Source organism: Microcaecilia unicolor, chromosome 2 (genome assembly GCF_901765095.1).
Source record: "Microcaecilia unicolor chromosome 2, aMicUni1.1, whole genome shotgun sequence".
NCBI lineage: Eukaryota > Metazoa > Chordata > Amphibia > Gymnophiona > Siphonopidae > Microcaecilia > Microcaecilia unicolor.
Window position 1 is genome coordinate 550,437,997 of NC_044032.1, and position 21,295 is coordinate 550,459,291.

At 40.1% G+C, this 21,295-nt stretch overlaps 1 protein-coding gene across 1 annotated transcript in view; it reads right to left on the reverse strand.

Moving 5' to 3' along the window:
- CNGA1 (cyclic nucleotide gated channel subunit alpha 1) overlaps positions 1-21,093 on the reverse strand; it is a 34,292-nt gene extending 13,199 nt beyond the window's left edge. The window contains exons 1-7 of the mRNA XM_030192199.1: positions 20,990-21,093; positions 9,845-9,964; positions 7,254-7,409; positions 2,192-2,290; positions 2,029-2,091; positions 1,689-1,739; positions 1,461-1,598 (exon numbers count right to left, since the gene is read on the reverse strand). Of these exons, the coding sequence (XP_030048059.1) occupies positions 1,461-1,598; positions 1,689-1,739; positions 2,029-2,091; positions 2,192-2,290; positions 7,254-7,409; positions 9,845-9,964; positions 20,990-21,093 (731 nt within the window). The remainder of the gene's footprint in view (positions 1-1,460; positions 1,599-1,688; positions 1,740-2,028; positions 2,092-2,191; positions 2,291-7,253; positions 7,410-9,844; positions 9,965-20,989) is intronic.
- Positions 21,094-21,295: the final 202 nt, after the last annotated feature.

Sequence of the window (21,295 nt, forward strand, 5' to 3'; positions counted from 1 at the left end):
CCCTCTTCCCTCACAGTTTGCCCTCTATCTCCATCCATTCCTATTCTTCCCCATTATCTCTTGTAGGTTTGCTGTATTAGTTTCATTTTACTACATTGGCGCCTGCCTCTGTGGTGCATTGTAAGCCACATTGAGCCTGACATTGTTGGGAAACTGTGGGGTACAAATGAGATAATAAATAAATAAATATATTACATTACCCTAGATGTTTGACTGACTGTACATTTGTCCTTTAGATTGTAAGCTCCTCGAGCAGGGATTGTCCTTATCTGTTTAACTGTACAGTGCTGCGTAACCCTAGTAGCGCTTTAGAAATGTTAAGTAGTAGTAGTAGTAGTTATATAGTCTTATGAGGATTTTTTCCTCCAATACACAGTAGGACTATCTCAGACATAGATTTTTCTCTTTCTGATGAAGATAGAATATGTTTCAGTGGTAGAAGTACAAATCTGTCTTTTTCAATGTCTCATAAATTTATCCAAATGTTTTATTGCTCGGGACCAAAATGCTTGTTTCACCACTGATGTGATTTGGTGCACCTTTAATATTTAATACATAATAGTTGCATGTAAATTTCAAAATATATGCAGTAACAGAGTAGACAAATTTAAAAGGTAAAAACATACCAAACATGAAAAGATAAAACATAAAACTAATCGTGATAGTACATGGTTAATGATTATGTAAATTTAGTTTCAATGCATTTCTGAATAGAGTAATATGAATCCTCATACTGATGCTCATATGGAAGCTCAGTACTAACATATAAGATTGTGAAGCACACATTTGCAATATATATGATACTGATGCTTTCAGTCTAGCATGGTGTATTGAAAAGTTCTTTGCCAATAAATTCCTCTGTGGAAGATACTTGTGAAGTGATTACTTTTCTTAGTAACAGGGTTCTTTCTTTACTGGAAGAACGGCTATATGACAATATGTTAAAGAAAGGTAACTGATAAGAGATCTTTACTGTTCCACAAATTATATTGCTGGTTCCTCTGAAATATGTATGTTTATAGTCATGTAGTGAATTCAGTTCAATTATACATCTAGGTCATTCTATGGTTACTCGACTATTGTGTAACACAGGGGAGGGCAACCTTTCTAAATAAAGGGCAACATGGATGTCAGTACTGCCCCTAGTGGGCCGCAACGTTATGTAATGTTGGAACGGGAAATGCACAGAGCACCATAAACCTTCTGTGGTAAATAAATAAATAAGTTTAAAAAATTTAATTAAAAACAATAGAAATAAACTACTAGATGGCTAGTCTGAAAATATTTGTGAAAAACAGTATTTTAAATCACCAAAATTCTAGTTAATGACATTTTCTGGGTATACTTTCCATGGTCTCAGAGGCTGCATAAAATTCAATGAAGGGCCACATTCAGCCCACAGGTTATGGGTTGCCCACCCCTGGTGTAACTGATCTGGTTCCTTAATACAAGACACTTACTCCTTTTTCTTATCATTATTATCACCTTTTTTCTTTTCTTTTCCCTTGATTTTCTCCTTGTTCTTATCTTTATCTGGGTCCTTTTTGTCATTTTTCTTTTGCTTGTCCTTTATCTTTTTCTCTTTGTGGTCAGACTTGCTGAAAAAGGGATTGAAGTTAGGAATCTGATCCTCTAAAGCTGTGGAGCAGAAATTTACCAAGAGAACAGCTAAACTAAAGTGTAATCACTTTTCCTTCCCTACCCCCTTTTCTCTTTTTTTCTTCCACTTTTTCTCTTCTCTATGGAAGAAAGGGTACAATTGTCACCTTATACACACAACTTCTAATCTGAGTTACTAATTCAATAACACTAATGTGAAAAATAACTTTTCATTTAAAATGAAAGCTTGATTAGCATTGACTAATTTCACTGTCAATGCATGTTGAACCATTGACATAATAGTCTGGTATTTGTTAAAATTCTTATACAGTCATTTTTGCAGCTTAAGAAGTCATATTTCCAAATATTGCACATTTCACTATTAAATGTCTCCTCTTTTTCACTATATTGAAAGTATAAAGTACTTACTCATCTTTATTACTGCTGTTGTTAACATTGTGAACTGCCAAGGCACCAGGTAGATACTGGTCCCTATGAAACACCAAAATAGAATCAATATGTGATCTTTTTGTTGTAAAGGTAAATAGACAAGCACCTTGTAAGGGGCAGTATAATGCCTCTGAAGTCTTACCATCCTTTACAATTTTGGATTTTACTGTACAAAGTTCTTTTCCCCTTCCCTAGACAGGATACGTTTATGTTTATTGTTAGTCTTGATATACTGCCATTTCTAGAAAATATGGAAAAGAATGCCATAATAAAACAGGAAAGGAGCCATCCCTAACCAATATGAATGAGATATAGGAGGTGATCTTGGGACCTCTAGGAGCCACTTACAGGTGTTAAAAGCTGATTTACATGTGTAAATCCATATACATATAAAGAAGTGATTTTTAAAAAACTATCACACCAAGGTAGACACATGTTCTGGGCATGGTTTGGGCAGGCCTTTAAAATGTTCATGTATTATGTATTTTATATTGGCAATACATGTATATATGGGAAGATGTCAATGTTGGCACTTACATCCGCATCATATCACACATAAGTTTTAGCTGACTACTTGTTTAGACCTGGCCTTTGGAGGAAAGCTTGGAGGAGGGGAAGGGGGGATTGTGTTTAACCTCTCGAGGGTTAAAAGCTACTGTGAAATGCAAAAAAAAAAAAAAAGGCTTTGGAGCTAAGCTCCTTAATCAGCTTCCCTTTGCACATAAAATTTTGCAAACGCCATCATTTTCACACGTAAGTAACAAAATTGTTGTCTATATGTGAATATAGCATTAATTCCAGGAATAAAACCCTGGAGTGATGCTGTTGTAAAATGTGCATCAGGCCAAATCCACCTATTTTTCCTTGTTCCTTTACATTTTCAATAAGCCTTTCAGAAAATATTGTTGCAGTGTTGCTCCCACAGACATAAAAGTCTGGTTTTCTGAGCTAAACATTCTATACAAATTTAGGCTTGTAACTATATATATTATCTCCAAGAACCAGGCTGATGTGTATTAATTAACACTATTATTGGGGTACAGTTTCACATATTAGTTGCATTCGTTATAACAATTCTCAAACAACTATTGTACATCATCAATCTTTATTCAATTTCTTCCCACCTTTCTTACATTATTAAAATCTCACACACTATGCTGTTCAAATGTATAAAATCTCTCCTCACACACAACAAGCATATCACACATTAAGTACACCTGCACATCAAAATCCATGGAGTACTAAAGTTCATGTAGTTTGGAGACCAGTCCACATCCCTTATAATACCTTCCAGCTGCTAGTTGAAAATGCAACCAATATCCAAATGTTTCTCGCTTTGGACAAAATCCATTAGACTTCACAAAATGGAAATTTCACTTATCCAAATCTTCACCATTCCAATCGAGTCGGAGCTATCACCTGGTTACTCACAGTTTATCTTTCCAAGAATATTAATACTCCACCATAGTTCATTTGAAACCTTTTCTTTAATCCAGAAGGATGAACGTATGACCATTCTCCAAAATATTCCTCTCATTGATTTGTAAAGTATAACATCTTATTAAATCATGCTAGTTTCTTCTTGTTACAGCTCACGCTAAATTTCCACTCACTGTAACCCAACACGTACATGTTGCGCTCATTGAGCGTATTCAGGGGTCAGTGTCTCTAAGTAAAACAGCAATAGCACCACAAATATTAGTTTGCAATCTTCTATTTTACACAATATGGCATCTAAACCAAAAATACGTATAACACTTACCGGCTACAATAAGCCGCTTTCTCGATCATGGCGCCATACCCTCGTGGGAACGCCCAAACGGACGCCCATGCATGCGCATGGTGCACGTCAGGAAAACAGCATTTAAATACCTTCCACATTATAAACTGAGCCAATCAATCTCCTTGTTGAGGTCATGGGGAGTTACCATATTCCATAGGAAAATTAAACATTGCTCCTTCCTCAATGTCATAAGGGGAACATTACCCTCCCTCTCCACTATAATTTGATTTAGAGGGGAAATGAGACTTGATATACCGCCTTTCTTTGGTATTTTGCAACTACATTCAAAGCGGTTTACATATATACAGGTATTTATCTTGTACCTGGGCCAATGGAGGGTTAAGTGACTTGCCCACAGTCACAAGGAGCTACAGTGGGAATCAAACCCAGTTCCCCAGGATCAGAGTCTGCTGCAGTAACCACTAGGCACGACAAATCGTAGGTCCTGCACAACATGTTTCTTCTGTTCTCAATGGGACACCAAGGGGGCTTCTGTGCGTCCAGTGCGCAAATTACTAAGGTGTTGGGTTATCTGTACCGTAATTTTCCGTGTGGTCTGGCCAATGTACCATAAACCACATGGACAACGTATACCATAAACGCAACTTATAAAATTACAATCAGTCCGTCCTTGTAACTTGTATATCTTGCCAGGGGAGTGGGGAACTTGAATTTCCTTCACTTGAAGTGCATATCGACAATGTACACATTGATGGCCCATTCTCTACCATGTTATCTGTAACATATTTTAACTCATTTTAATGGAAATTAAGCCGTTCACCCAAGTTCATGCCTCAAGTAAAGGCAAACCTAGGCATAGATCTAAATGGATCATGTATCCCTAATATTGCCCAATGTTTTTTTTTAATAATTTGTATTACCATTCTGGACATGTGAGTATATGGTAAAACACAAGTTAAAGAGGACTTGCCTTGTTCCGGAATCCTCTGGTTCCACCAGTCCCGTTGGAAATTTTATGCTCGTTTTACAGCCCTCTATTATTTTTTGAGGGTAACCCCTATGTTGAAATCGGGTAACCATCTGATCAGCTTGCTTTTGAAATTCTATACGGGAAATGCATAGTCTGCGAATGCATAGAAACTGACTAACGGAGATACTATTTTTCAAATTCTGAGGTTTATGGCTACGATAATGAAGAATGGCGTTACGATCGGTATCTTTCTGATACGCTCGAGTGTTACAGTATCCCTCGGTCCATTGAACATTAACATCCAAAACATTGACCTCATGTTCACCAATACGGTGCTCAAATTTAATATGTTCATTTACAGAATTTAAATATTCAGTGAACTGTTCTGAGTTTTTTCTATTCCCATGCCATATCAACAATTTGTCGTCAATATACTGTATAATTATGCAATAACTCAAGGGACCTACTATCTAAACTGAGGTAAACAATATCTCTAAATAGCTAATAAATCAAATACCTCACCATACACCATATTAACTGAAAATCATATCAAATTTTATCAATATACTGTAGCCATATTACCACATCAGAAAAGAACCTTGATGTATATACAAACATTTTCTCAAATTAGGCCATGTAAAGGCATCCCACCGTCGGGGCTACCATCGACCCCATGGCTACACCCTTCACTTGAAAAAAAATGATTTTGAAAAGTACAAAAATTATGGAAGATAAATTTAGCCATCGCCCCCAGTAGAGACACCATAGGTGCAGATAAAGGCAAAGTATTTATTAGATTCTCAATCATTTCCACAGCATCCCCTTGCGGGATATTTGTATATAATGCTGTAACATCTAACGTTACTAGACAAATTTCTGAATCATCTGTTACTTTTACCTGATCTAACAATTCCAAAAGATGACCAGAGTCCCTTACATATGACATAATAGATTTTAAACAGGGACGAAGATGGTAATCTAAAACCTGGGAGAGGGGTTCAAACAATGACCCGCAGCTTGATACAATCGGGTGACCCAGGGGGCTTACAAGAGTTTTATGAATCTTTGGGATAAAATAAATCATCGGAACCTTGGGAAATTGGTTAAACATATATTGAAACTCACGAACAGATATAACACCTTCACATGATGCCTCACTCAACAATGTATAAACTTGTTGATATCTCTCAGTGGGATCTTAGTTTAACCTTGTATAAAATGTTTCATCTGCTAATTGACTCAAGGCTTCCTATACATATTTACATCTATCCTGCACTACCACCTCTCCCCCCCCCCCCCCCCCGTCTGCCCGCATTATCACAATCGATTCATCATTTTGAAGATCATATATGGCCCAATGTTGCTCATAAGATAAATTGCTATGGCCCCTGACCATATGTGATTCAGCAATTCGGAGATCATGCAGGACCCATTGCTGAAACATGGCGATCGCAGGATCAATAGGACCCTGCGGTAGCCAAGTTGAAGGCAAATTATATTTTTGTAAAAATGTTACAATTGATGGTTCGGACTCATGCTTATCATCAAATTGCTATCACCAAAATGCTATCTTAAACGTAATTTACGAAAAAGAAATTTGTAAATTTACTCATATCTCAAACTCGTTATGGAATTGAGTGGGAACAAAGGTTAAACCTAAACTCAACACTTGAATCTGAGGTGGACTTGATTGAACCGGTGAAGATTTAGATAAGTTAAATTTCCATTTTGTGAAGTCTAATGGATTTTGGCCAAAGTGAGAAACATTGAGATATTGGTTGCATTTTCAACTAGCAGCTGGAAGGTATTATAAGGGTTGTGGACTGGTCTCCAAACTACATGAACTTTAGTACTCCATGGATTTTGATGTGCAGGTGTACTTAATGTGTGATATTGCTTGTTATGTGTGAGGAGAGATTTTAGACATTTGAACAGCATAGTGTGTGAGATTTTAATAATGTAATAGAGGTGGGAAGAAATTTAATAAAGATTGATGATGTACAATAGGCATATTAATTAGGGATATCCAGAAAACTAGAATGGATAGGAGAGCACAAGGAATGGTTTGGAACCACTGGTACATGATACGTTTTCTTGAGATAGAAAGTCACTGTTAGGCCACATATTTTTTTCCTTTGCAGTCTTGGTAATATAGGTGGAGGACAAGGCACTTCATCAAGGTCAGACAGTAATAGATACAGAAATGGAAGTTAAATATGGTGTTTTGTTTTTTTTTAAGGATTCATATACTAAATACTAATTTACATTGCAAACTCTATTCCTTTAGCATGAATGCATTTACCAGCTATGTTATGTTTCATTAACATAATAATATGTTTAAAATAAAACATGATGAGTTTGGACAGTATTATGCTTTATGTTGCATGACTTAAAGGGAGTCATGAAAACAGATGGATAGGACAGGCACAGAATACAGATGGGCAGGACTAGGTCGTACATGCATAGAGCTGCATATGTCTACAAACTCACATCTCTTCATCTGATCTGTCATCACTGGGCGTTGGTTTATTTTTATAACTGCTCCGTGGACCTTGAATTCTTTCCAAGAAAGAATCTGGGGATAGATAACCATCATCTAATGTCTTCTTCTCCCAGTCTGTCAATGCAATCAGAAAGTGTCCTAGTCTACAAGTGGTAAAAAAGAATAGTGAAATCTGTGTTTGCTTTATGTTTGGAAAAATAAAGAGATTGTTTTCTTAGCTCATGGCTGCCTATGGCATCAGATAAATACTAGTTCAGTTTGATTTCATAGACATGAGACGCTGCTTTGATCTTTTCCGCTCGACATTGTTTTGAGTATGATTTATCGCTACAATATCAATAAAGAGATATGAAACGCTGCCTTGAGCTTTTCTGCTTGACATTGTTCTGAGTATAATTCACGCTATAATACTAGCAGAAAGATATACATATTCCTCTCATATTTGGATAGAATTAGTAACCAGCATACGGTGAGAAGACTCCTGACGCAGGCCTGAACGGCCGAAACACAGCTGTGTCGAGTCCCTTTCTCCCTACCATTTTATGGCTAATAAAGTATATATTTTTTAATTTTTACAACCAAAGTGTTGTCTTTTTTTATGTATTTATATTTTTAAATACATATTTTATGATTATTTTTAGATTTTGATGTTTTTCTACATATTTTTGATTTTTATTTTTTGTTTCTGTTAGTCATCTTCGCTGTTTTGCTTTCTATCAGATAAGAAACGCTAAGTACAGGCAGGAGAACCCATTTTTAGTTTGAAGGCAAAATAACCGTTGACCCTTCTTCCCCAAAAACCTTCCTGGTTGCTGATGCAAAACAGGGCAAAATATTGGCTGGTTGAAGGACCCAATGGAAAGCCCTATTTCACAGCTTATACCAGGTTGTACAGTGTGGCAAAGAGTTTTGATGCATGTCCCAGATTTAATATGTAAATTACAAGTTAAGACGTTTTGTTTTCATCAGCCAGGAAGCAAATGCGATTCCTTGTGTTGCCTTAATAATCAGAACATTTACTGAAAACATAGAATTTTTTGACTTCATGTCTTTTGCTTTGAAATAATGAATTATTCAACTGTATTAAATCAGTATAGTCTAAATTAAACAAACACAATTCAGGAATTAAAGCTCAATAAAAAGTTAAACAACTTGTCATTTGTAAATATAGCACATAAAAAAAGTCCATAATCTTACTGTGCTTTTCCTTCTATGTTTCTGCTCATATGCCTCTTAACTTTCCATATTTCTATTCTTGTCAGTCTTTCCTGAGACAGCTTTCTCCTCTCTGTAATTCTTTTTTTGGTTGCTTTCTGTTGTACATGCCAATTTTTCATCTGTCTGCTTTTAGTTCTCTATAAGTATGATGCTAAAGATGGTCATTTAAGATAGATCCTTCCATATACCTTAATTATCTAAGGGGTCTTTTTACTAAGCTGCGGCAAAAGGGGGCCTGCGCTGGAATCAGCACATGTTTTTGACGTGCGCTGAAGCCCCCTTTTACCGCAGCGGGTAAAAGGTTTTTTTTTAAAAGAAATGGCTGTGCAGCAAGTGAAGCACTTGCCACATGGCCATTTCAGGGGGGAGCACTTAACACCACCCATTGAGGAGGCGGTATGGGCTCCCACGCCAACCCGGCGGTAACCAGGCAGCGATTACTGCTGGGTAAAAACCAGCGCTACAAAAATTTAAATATTTTTGAAGCATCAGAAATGGCGCATGCTGGGGGGTGGGAACTATCGCCAGGCTGCTTCGGTAGCCCATCGGTACTTCCGGTTTAGCGAGTAGTATGCCCACGTTGAGCTTATTGCCGCTTAATAAAAAGACCCCCTCAGGGGAGAACAACAGGATGAGCAGGATCATAGACCAGGGTGAGCAAGACAGATGACTATCCAGGGTGACTTAGTTTATAGCTTCAAATTTATTTTCAGATCCGCAACCAGCTTCATCAGGGTGCAGACCTCTGACACAAATTTCCGCACTCTGATGAAGCTAGTAGCTTAATGCCTAGTGAACCATGGCCTTTGTTGGCAGCGGATCTGGAAACGAACTTGAAGCTATAAGCTAAGTGTCATATTTAAAATGTAAAACTATTAGAAAAAAAAAGAAGGAAAAAAAGTAGTTTGAAATAAATTTACAGTGATATTAACAAGACCAATGAGGAGACAGGCGAGCCATGAGCTCATGCAAAAAGAGTCGCCACTGAGGTCAGTAGCAGCTGTTGATCCTTGAGGGTTTTGTGATATAGACGACTCTGTATGTAATTAGCAGCTTTTACCTGTACAGGTTTGCAAAATGGCTGACATACAAGTGTAAGTTGTCAAGTTTTGTCCATTGATTTTTCCCATGTGTGTATTTGTAAAATGGCTGCTCCCATGACACATACAAGCAAATATACGTGAACTTCTGCAGGTATTTCAGAAAAAGCTCTACGTTGGCAGATCCTTTTCTAAAAACCACTGGAACTGAGTACGTCCAGACCTGGATGTCTCAAGTCCACTCTCTATGTTCTATGCAAAATGGGACTTATCATATTTATTTAATTATAATATAATGCATAGAGAAATATCTGACTCACCTCTGTATTGCTCCTCTCCCCACATCTGAGCTATGCCTGGAGGGACAAACAGTGCAGCTTTCGGTACTGTCCACTCGATGCAGTGCAGAGTCACCATCTTCTACTGCCTCCTCTAGGGACCTACACAATATTACAGAATTATTCCTCTGTCAATGAAGAGGCACAAGAATATACACAGATACATAAGCAGAGAGCCCCTAGTTCCCCTATCATAGCAGTTCAAAGAAGAAGGAGGTTGCAGAGAGGGGGTTTGCGGTCAAGACCAGTACAAGAGTTAAAGGTTAAAGAGAATCCTTTCCTGCATAAAAAGGGGGTCAGGAGGAGCCTCTTCCCAGCCATAGCAGAGCAGCAACTATAAGCCAGGGCCAGCTGAAGGCAAAGGGTCTGAACTCTGCTGCAATAGGATAAAATACTGCCTTAGTGCTAAGGGAGGGTGGAACAGAAGGAACAGACTAGGACATTCTCCCAAGCTGCCTTCTGCACAGGTGAGAAGAGAGGAACCTAAGAAATGGTTGCTGGGACCACAAGAAACAGATACAAAAATGCTGGAGGAAATGGACTTAAGTAAAGTTCACTGTTTGCTGGTCTAAGAATTGCCATCTGCAAATGCTCTAGTTAGACCACAACGGGATAGTTTAATCTATATTAGAAGTGTTTGCTATGTTGTTGAAAAAGGAGGGAGGGGATTTACTGCTCCTGACAGAGCAATAACCTATATTCAGCCTCTGTTGTCAGGAGGTCAAAGCTTGTCTTAATTTAAAAGCATTTTGGATACAAGCAACACACAAAAGTGTTACCTGAAAAAGCATTTGTGAGAAACTGTAAAAGCAGAAGGAGCTGGAGGGAAGGGTTAGTCAGGCCACAGAAAGAGCCCTAAGCTTTAACCTTGTCTTACTCTTTTAATGACGACTAATTATATGGCAATGCTTGATGAAGATTTATTGTACTGGACTGTTATATGGATGAATATTTTGCTGAACTCTTTATAGAGGATTATTTTGTTGAGCTTTGCCAAGGAGGATTATCCTTGCTGAACTCTGTATGAAGGATTGTTGCTGTTAAGCACCTTCCAGAGAATTATTACTGCTGTCTTCATTACCAAAATCTGTCTCCGCCGTATTCTTTACTGAGGGAGTTAAAGCCTTTATTTCCTGATAAAGACTATTACTCTTGTACTTATTATGAAGGATTAACAGGCTGCAATTATTACTGACCACTATCTTTGCTGTGTGCACTATTACCAATTATCATTACTGTGTATACTAGTGAGGCTTATGTCCACTGTGGTGGACTATTTTTTTTAATTAGGATTTATTTGCCACCTTTTTGAAGGAATTCACTCAAGGCAGTGCATAGCAAGAATAAGTAATCAAACATAGGCAATAGATAATCACAACAATAAAAATATTCAAATAACAATACAAGGTATGGTATAGTATGCTACATTACAATATCACCATAATACACAATAAAACATTTTAATAGACAGCATAGGGCGTAAGCAAAGATGAAACATGCAGAGATAAGACAGTAACAAGAATTAGAAAATACGGGGACTAATTTAAAGAAAGTTGTCCGCAAAGTCAGAAAGATGAATGAATATAATCCTAGCTAAGGTAAGCATGGATAAACATGTCCAGCTACAGTATGCGCTGCCGGTGTCACTCATTGTGTGTGAATAGCAAGTTGTTACTTCTTCCATTAAAGGCCTGGGCGAAGAGCCAAACTTTCACGTGCTTTGTGAAGTAGAGATAGTCTTGTGTTAAGCGGAGACTTTCAGGGAGTGTATTCCAGAGTGTGGGGGCTACTCCGGAGAAAGCACACTTGTGGATATCACATTGTGTAATGTCCTTTACAGAGGTTGTGGTTAGGGATACTTCTTGGGAGGACCCTAATGACTTTAGAGGTGTGTGGAGGGAGATCCTGTTCTTCAAGTATTCTGGGCCATTTCTTTTAAGGGCCTTGAAGATCAGACACAGAGTTTTACATTTAGCCCTGTATTGTACTGGTAGCCAGTGAAGTTTTTGAAAATGTAGTGCGATGTGGTCACATCACTTACAATCTTCTATTAGTCTTGCTGCAGCATTCTGGATCAATTGGAGCTGATGCAAACCCTCTGTAGTCAGACCAGTGTAGAGTGCATTACAGTAATCCAGTCTTGATGTTATCATGGAATGCACAACTGAGACAGGTCTTGCCTTCTCAATGTATGGAGAGAAACAGCGTAGTTGTTGTAAATGATAGAAGCAGCTGTTGAAGGTTGCTTGGTCATAAGTACCTGACAAAAACCCAAATTGTAGCAAGTAGCAACACTCCAAACTACAAATCCCAGGGCAAGCAGTTGCTTCTCATGTCTATCTCAATTCCTCCAGGAATTTGTCCAAACTGTTTTAAAATCCAGATATGCTAACTGCTGTTACCACATCATCAGGAAAAGAGTTCCAGAGCTTAACTATTTGTTGAGTGAAAAAATATTTCCTCCTATTTGTTTTAAAAGTATTTCCATGTAACTTCCTCAAGTGTCCCTTAGTCTTTGTACTTTTGAAATGAGTAAAATATCGATTTACTTCTACTCATTCTGCACCACTCAGGATTTTGTAGACCTCAATCATATCTCCCCTCATCCGTCTCTTTTCCAAGCTGAAGAGCCCTAACCTCTGTAGCCTTGCTAGGAAGCACTCGAGGAAGTTACATGGAAATAATTTTAAAACAAATAGGAGGGAATATTTGTTCACGGAGGAAAATCCTGGAGAAGGACCACGGTTGGCTGCTGAGGGAACATCTGGGAATGGAGTGGATACTGCGCCGTTTACGGAAGAAAGAGTTTATAAACAGCTAGAGAATCTGAAGGTGAACAAAACTATGGGGCCGGATGGGATACATCCCAGGATACTGAAGGAGCTCAGAGAGGTCCTGGCAGGACCTCTTAAAGATTTATTTAATAGATCTTTACAGACATGAGAGGTTCCGCGAGATTGGAGACGAGCGGATGTGGTCCCTCTTCACAAAAGTGGAGACATGGAATAAGTGTGAAACTACAGAAGTCTCACGTTGGTGGTAGGAAAAATAATGGAGTCGCTGCTGAAAGAAAGGATAGTTAACTTTCTAGAAACTGACGGGTTACAGGACCCGAGGCAACATGGCTTTACCAAAGGAAAATCCTGTCAAACGAATCTTTTTTTAATTCTTTATTTATATTTTCAATATATCATTAACAAGGATAACCTTGCGAACATAAAATAGGCAAGTAATAAGTAATATTAATATTCTCATCCTGCATTATTCAAAACTCAAAAAAGAAAATAAAAAAAAAAAGGAAAAGAAGAAATATCTTATACAGGAAGAGAAAATTAGAATTAACTAATCATTTAAGAAACACAGTTAACCTTTCTTAGACCTCAAAACACGAGGGGGGAGTGATAGAATTAGAGAAGTAATCACAACAAATAACATTTACAGAAGTAAAAGCTGCCATTTCTCCAAATTATTTTCTACATTTACTTCAGTTGTTTCATTTCTAGAAACGATTTCAGTTGTTCCGGTGAAAAGAAATTATATTTAGTTTGACCTAATTTAACTACACATTTAGCCAGATATGCCAAAACTGTCAAACGAATCTTATTGACTTTTTTGACTGGGTGACCAAAGAACTGGATGAGGGACGTGCACTAGATGTAATCTACTTGGACTTCAGCAAAGCCTTTGATACGGTCCCCTAAAGAAGACTCATGAATAAACTGAAAGGGTTGAACTTAGGACCAAAAGTGGAGAACTGGATAAGAAACTGGTTGACCGACAGGTGGCAGAGGGTGGTGGTAAATGGAATCCGCTCGGAGGAAAGGAAGGTGAGCAGTGGCGTTCCTCAGGGGTCGGTGCTGGGGCCTATTCTTTTAATATATTTGTGGGAGATATTGCTGAAGGGTTGGAAGGAAAGGTGTGCCTTTTTGTGGATGACACGAAAATATCCAATAGAGTGGATACCCTGGAGGGAGTAGAAACGATGAGAAGGGATCTCCGAACATTAGAAGAATGGTCTAGGGTCTGGCAGTTAAAATTTAATACTGAAATAATACTGGGGTAACACTACGTCCTGGTTTCAAAATATATAACTATATACTATGTAGAAACCGTTGTACTCTTTGTGTTCTCCTCTATTTTTATTTTATTTTTTACTATGCTGTGCAAACACACTATGCTTAATAGCAGTGCTTTTTTTGTGCCGGTACGCAACGGTACGGCGTACCGGCACCTTTTTTTGCCCCCCCCCCCCCCCCGACACTCCGGGCGAGTCCTGCACTTAGTTTTTTTTTTAAGACTCAGAACGCGCGAACGATGCAGCCGGCAGCGATTGAAAGAGGCTGTCTGGGCTGGCGTCTGCGTCGGAGCTTCCCTCACCCTCTGCGAGTCCCGCGAAACAGGAAGTTGTAACAACGAAGGCGGGACTCGCAGAGGGTGAGGGAAGCTCCGACGCAGACGCCAGCCCAGACAGCCTCTTTCAATCGCTGCCGGCTGCATCGTTCGCACGTTCTGAGTCTTAAAAAAAAAAAACTAAGTGCAGGACTCGCCCGGAGTGTCGCGGGGGGGGGGGGGCGGGGGAAGGATTGGGGAGAGAAAGAGGGAAACCAACAGAGGGAAGGATTGGGGAGAGAGAGAAAGAGGGAAACCAACAGAGGGAAGGATTGGGGAGAGAGGGAAAGAGGGAAACCAACAGAGGGAAGGATTGGGGAGAGAGGGAAAGAGGGAAACCAACAGAGGGAAGGATTGGGGAAAGAGGGAAACCAACAGAGGGAAGGATTGGGGAGAGAGGGAAAGAGGGAAACCAACAGAGGGAAGGATTGGGGAGAGAGAGAGAAAGAGGGAAACCAACAGAGGGAAGGATTGGGGAGAGAGGGAAAGAGGGAAACCAACAGAGGGAAGGATTGGGGAGAGAGGGAAAGAGGGAAACCAACAGAGGGAAGGATTGGGGAAAGAGGGAAACCAACAGAGGGAAGGATTGGGGAGAGAGGGAAAGAGGGAAACCAACAGAGGGAAGGATTGGGAGAGAGGGAAAGAGGGAAACCAACAGAGGGAAGGATTGGGGAGAGAGAGAAAGAGGGAAACCAACAGAGGGAAGGATTGGGGAGAGAGGGAAACCAACAGAGGGAAGGATTGGGAGAGAGAGGGAACCAACAGAGGGAAGGATGGGGAGAGAGAGGGAAAAACAGATGGAATGATTGGGGAGAGAGGGGAAAAACAGATGGAAGGATTGGGGAGAGGGGAAAACAGATGGAAGGATGGGGAGAGAGGGGAAAAAACAGATGGAAGGATGGGGAGAGAGAGGGAAAACACAGATGGAAGGATTGGGGAGAGAGGGAAAACAGATGGAAGGATGGGGAGAGAGAGGGAAAACAGATGGAAGGATGGGGAGAGAGAGGGGGAAAACAGATGGAAGGATGGGGAGAGAGGGAGAAAACAGATGGAAGGATGGGGAGAGAGAGAGAGGGAAAACGGAAGGATGGGGAGAGAAAGAGGGAAGACGCTGGATGGAAGAATGCAGAAAGAAATAGGGGAGACACTGGAAGGATGGGGAGAGAAAGCAGAGCTGCTGGATGGAAAAGGGGAATAGAGAAAGACTGGAGAATAAGAGGAAGGGGCATGGGGAGAACAAGGGTGAGGAAAAGATGAAAAGCCACAGGTAGATGAAGGAAATTAAAGAATGGATAGTAAGAATGAATTAAATCTGGACAGAGAGAGAGCCTGAAAAATATTGAAGAAAGCAAAGAAAAAGGAGACAAAAATGACAAATGGCACAGAAGAGTTAAGTGAAAACAAAGGAAAGCAGAATCACAGACTGGGACCAATATGGAAAGAAAAACAGCCACCAGACAACAAAGGTAGAAAAAAATCATTTTATTTTCATTTTAGTGTTTGTAATATGTCCAATTTGAGAATTTACATTGGCTGTCTTATTTTGCACTGGGTATACTGGAGCTGTAAGAGCTTACAGAGATTATTTATCATGAAAAAAAATCACGTTATTTTTTTCTCCTATAGTACTATAATATTTTCAATGATGTCTGTTTATATGCGCCATGGCTGGTATAGGGGGTGTGGTTAATGTGGGTGTGGCTATCATAGGGGTGGAGCCATATGTGGTGACCCCGCCCATAATGAGTACCGGCACCTTTTTTTCTACAAAAAAAGCACTGCTTAATAGTGTTACAAGTGCTCAGTGAAACACATATTACTCTGGTGAGTCAACTGGCATAGTAATATGTCTGATTAAGCATCATTGCACTTCGGCCCTCCCTGCCTCCTACATAAAAGGAGAGACTTGCTGACCTGAACATTGTCAGCCGGTCCCTCATCCAAGGTCTGGCCTAGGTCAGCCCTGCTTAGCTTCCTCAGATGCACTGCCAACTGGACAGGTCTGCCACAACTCCGGTCCTTGCTTAACTCTTTATTCTGCTCCAGTCCTTACTGCCAGAATTGCTGCTCTTTCTATCTTCATGACTATCCTCTCCACAAATGCACACCAACTGCAGGACTTCTTATAAATGGAAGCTTATTTAGTCAATCCATACTGGTACTGCTTACAGCTTCACAGTAGAACTTCTTTCTCACCTCAGTCCTGCACACAGCTGGAGGAAGCTTTACTGTGCCTTTACTTTTCAGACACTGTTTTCAAAACTCTCAGCAGTTAATGTGCTTCTACACCTTTACAACATCAGTATATTTCTTCACATAGTCACAGTTCATCAAACAAACAAATCTCTTTCATTTCTTCTACTCCGGTGCTTAATCTCTGCAACACCCCTTTCTATTCTCTGAGGCAAATTACCTGGCACATCTTTCCCACAGGGTTTTTCCCCATTGCCTCAACCTTCTTTCTCCAGTCTTCCACAACTGGCTCAGCGTGGCTGCCAGGAAACCTCTCCTTGCATTCTCTTTAGCTTGAGCCAGAGCTGCAATCTCCATACCTTCCTCCCCTGGCTCCTCAGCTACCTCCATTTTATCATAATCCCTAGTCCTCTCCTCCCCTGGCTCTCCCACCTATTCCTCATCACTGTCATCAGAAATCATTTCCCAATCCCCGCCTCCCAGCTCCTGTGTGACTTGCCTAGGAAGAGAGGGTTCTTGGGACTGGTAGTTCCTCCCCCTCTTCAATACTCGGGCTGGTCTCTCGGCCACTAGGGGGCGAACCCTCGGTGTACTGGGAGCCTGCCATGAGTGGGAAAGCGCGGGGTACAAATGTAAATAAATTAAATAAATAAACTTGATACAGAAACTTTCTCTATTTGTAACCTCCTACCTGCTTGAGCCCCTGTTCCCGTATTCTTTTGGTCCAACTTTTCCCTGGCCCCTTACAACATGTATACCTTGGAGGAAAGGAGACACAGGGGTGATATGAGACAGACGTTCAAATATGTGAAAGGTATTAATCCGCAAACGAACCTTTTCCAGAGATGGGAAGGCGGTAGAACTAGAGAACATGAATTGAGGTTGAAGGGGGGCAGACTCAGGACTAATGTCAGGAAGTATTTTTTCACGAAGAGGGTAGTGGATATGTGGAATGCCCTCCCGCGGAAGGTGGTGGAGATGAAAACGGTAATGAGTGGGATAAACACAAAGGAATCCTGTTTAGAAGGAATGGTTCCATGGAATCTTAGCGGAGATTGGGTGGCGACACCAGTAATTGGAAACAAAACGGGAGCTGAGCAGACTTCTACGGTCTACGCCCTGGTCATGACTGAATAGATAGGGATGGGCTGGAGTGTAAATTTTAAGGGGCTTCGATATTAGCTTCAGAACTTAGTACAAGAACAGTACTGGGCAGGCTTCTACGGTCTGTGCCCTGAGAAAGGCAAAGACAAATCAAACTCGGGTATACATATAAAGTATCACATACCATGTAAAATGAGTTTATCTTGTTGGGCAGACCAGATGTACCGTACAGGTCTTTATCTGCCGTCATTTACTATGTTACTATGTCTTGCTGTGTGCACTAGGTGCACATTGCAAGTCACAATATAGCCAGTAAAATAACCCAGCTCAAAGCTAGGGTAATTTTTATAGCCTGGGAGCATCGGGCTACTAAGCTGCAACCTGATGCTTCCAGCCATAAAGGGGCTGGCACCCAACCCCAATAGCAGAGCAACCCCTCCAATGCTCACATCCTTGAGGATACCCCCCAATGAAGTTTGAAGGTGGGCTGGGCGAGGATGGATGTCATTGACACACGCTGGTCAGCAGTGTCATGGCCCCAAATGGTAAGATATTTGGCAGCTCTCCTTCAGCTCAATGGAATCCAAAGTGGCCCCAGTTTAAACATTAATGAAAACCACTGTCCTAGCTTGTAACCCTTTTGCATACTTTTCTTTATAGAATAGGCTTAAACTAGGTAACATAACTAGCATCTTTAGTAGGCACTGTGTTATAGAATTAACCTCTAAATACATAACCTAGACACGTAGAAAGCAATGCTATAAATTGGCGCCTATAGTTACCCACCACTTTTGCATGTCACTACTAAGAAAACTGGCAGTGAGGCGTGTAAGTGCACTAAACAGCATTTTATAAAGTGTGCATAACTGGTTTGGCATGTAGCTGTTAGGGTCCATGCCAGTGGGTGGAGCCTGGGTGGGGATGCAATTGACATACATAACTTACTGAATCCTGGAAGTTATGCACACCCTTGTCGCACTAATTTGTCAACAGTTACACCATATCTATGGTCAGCATAACTGATGGCAAGTTACATTTTTGGCATAGCAGTGGTGGCTTGTGTTAGTATTATATAACAGAATCTTGGGACCAAGGTTCTCTTATAGCAGGAGTAAGCAACTCCGGTCCTCGAGAGCCGCAGGCAGGTCAGGTTTTCAGGATATCCATAATGAATATGCAGGAGATAGATTTGCATACCATGGAGGCAGTGCTTGCAAATCTATCTCCTGCATATTCATTGTGGATGTCCTGAAAACCTGACCTGCCTGCGGCTCTCGAGGACCGGAGTTGCCTACCCCTGTCTTATAGAACTGGTGCTCAATATAAGAATATTGTTATTTGTACGTACTAAAACCTAATAAACTGGGGGGGGGGGGGGGGGGGGGAAGAACATAAGAATAGCCATACTGGATCAGACCAATGGTCCATCTAGCCCAGTATCCTTCTTCTAACAGTGGCCAATTTTTTTTGTTACATTTGTACCCAGCACTTTCTCACTCATGGCTGGCTCAATGCAGCATACATGGGGCAATGGAGGGTTAAGTGACTTGCCCAGAGTCACAAGGAGCTACCTGTGCTTGAAGTGGGAATTGAACTCAGTTCCTCAGAACCAAAGTCCACCACCCTAACCACTAGGCCACTGCTCCACTCGGGTCACAAGTACCTGGCAGAAACCCAATTAGTAGCATTATTCCATGCTACTAATCCCGGGGCAAGCAGTGGCTTCCCCCATGTTCATGTCAATAACAGACTATGGACTTTTTGTTCAGGAACTTGTCCAAACCTTTTTTGAATCCAGATAAGCTAACTAAGCCGCATTGAACCTACCACTAGGAAGGAAAATGTGGGGTACAAATGCAATAAATAAAATAAATAAATAACTGCTGTTGTCACATCCTCCAGCAGCGAATTCCAGAACTTAACTATTCTTTCAGTGAAAAAAATATTTATTCCTATTTGTTTTAAAAGTATTTCCATGAATTTCGTTGAGTGTCCCTTGGTCTTTGTACTTTTTTGAAAGAGTGAAAAATCGATTCACTTTTACTCGTTCTACACCTCTCAGGATTTTATAGACCTCAATCATATCCCCTCTCAGCTGTCTTTTTTCCAAGCTGAACAGCCCTAACCTCTTTAGCCTTTCCTCATATAGGAGGAGTCCCATCCCCTTTATTATTTTGGTCGATCTTCTTTGAGCCTTTTCTGGTTTTCTATATCTTTTTTGAGATACGGCAACCAGAATTGAACACAGTACTCAAGGTGAGGTCACACCATGGAGCGATACAGAGGCATTATAATATTATTGGTCTTATTTAGTGTCCCTTTCCTAATAATTCCTAGTATCCTGTTTGCTTTTATGGCTGCCGCCACCGCACACTGGGCAGAAGATGTCAGCATATTGTCTACAATGACACCTAGATCTTTTTATTGAGTGCTGACTCCTAAGGTAGACCCTAGCATCAGGTAACAATAATTAGGATTATTCTTCCCAATGTGCATCACTTTGCATTTGTCCACATTAAATTTCATCTGCCATTTGTGAGATATAAAATTGGCATGCAACTTTATATAATTAACCTCTTTATGATTATAATGATCTTCTTTGCTATTCTGCTATGTTAATAATAGTACATGTCAGACAATAAGCTCTATCTTTGACAGTGTACAAAACAACCTCCCCTTTTACAAAGCTAGCAGCTGCCGGTGAACGCTGATATGCCCATTCAAAGTGAATGGGCTGTGTCGGCATTACCTTGATTACCTACTCTGACCTTGATTATACCTTAGATATCTCCCAATCACCTTATACTCATCCCCCAGTCTTTTCTCTTCATCTTCCCTACACCATACCCCTCAATCTCTTTTGCTTACCTTCCCATGTTCAATTGATATATTCTATTCTTACTATTACTATGTTTATTACAGTTTGTAATATTCTTCTTACAAGACTTTGTAATTCTATTTACTATTATGTAAGCCGCATTGAACCTGCTGTGTGTGGGAAAGCGCGGGGTACAAATGTAATAAATAAATAAATTACCGTGTGACTTTGTAAAACGGGGGAGGGAAGGGTTTTTGGTTGTTAATCAACTTATGCAATAATTTTTGTCATTTTCATACTTATTTTTCATGACAGAGACCATTTCAAAAACCAAAATACAGTCACGTTGTAAGACTGCCTGCATATGTGCTTTGTTTAGCGCAGTGGTTCCAAAACCTGGTTCTGGAGGCACCCCTGTCAGTCAGGTTTTCAGGATATCCACAATGAATATTCATTAGAGGTAGTGCATGCAAATCTCTCTCATAAATATTCATTGTGGATAACCTGAAAACCTGACTGGCTGGGGTGCCTCCAGGACCAGGTTTGGGAACCACTGGTTTAGTGCATTCTGTGAGCATAGTTCTGCTTCCTTTTCAAAACTAGGCCAAATGAGTTTTACTAACCTGCATCCACCATTGTCCATTCTCTTTATTTCTTCCTCCACATCCTGTACAGCCAGTCTCGGAACTGTTACATACGTGTGATAGGTATTAATCACTCGAGCCATTTTGTTGAGATTATTATCTAGAGACAAAAAACAAGAGTTTAACATCTTTGAATACAGTATTTTTAAAATATACATATTCTTGACAAATTAATAAAAAATGAATAATTATTTGACTCTAGAAACTAATTGTACTTCTGAAGTCTAAGGTTTTAGTTTTATCAGTGCAGAAATAGTCAAGGGAAAGGGAAACTACAAGTTCAGC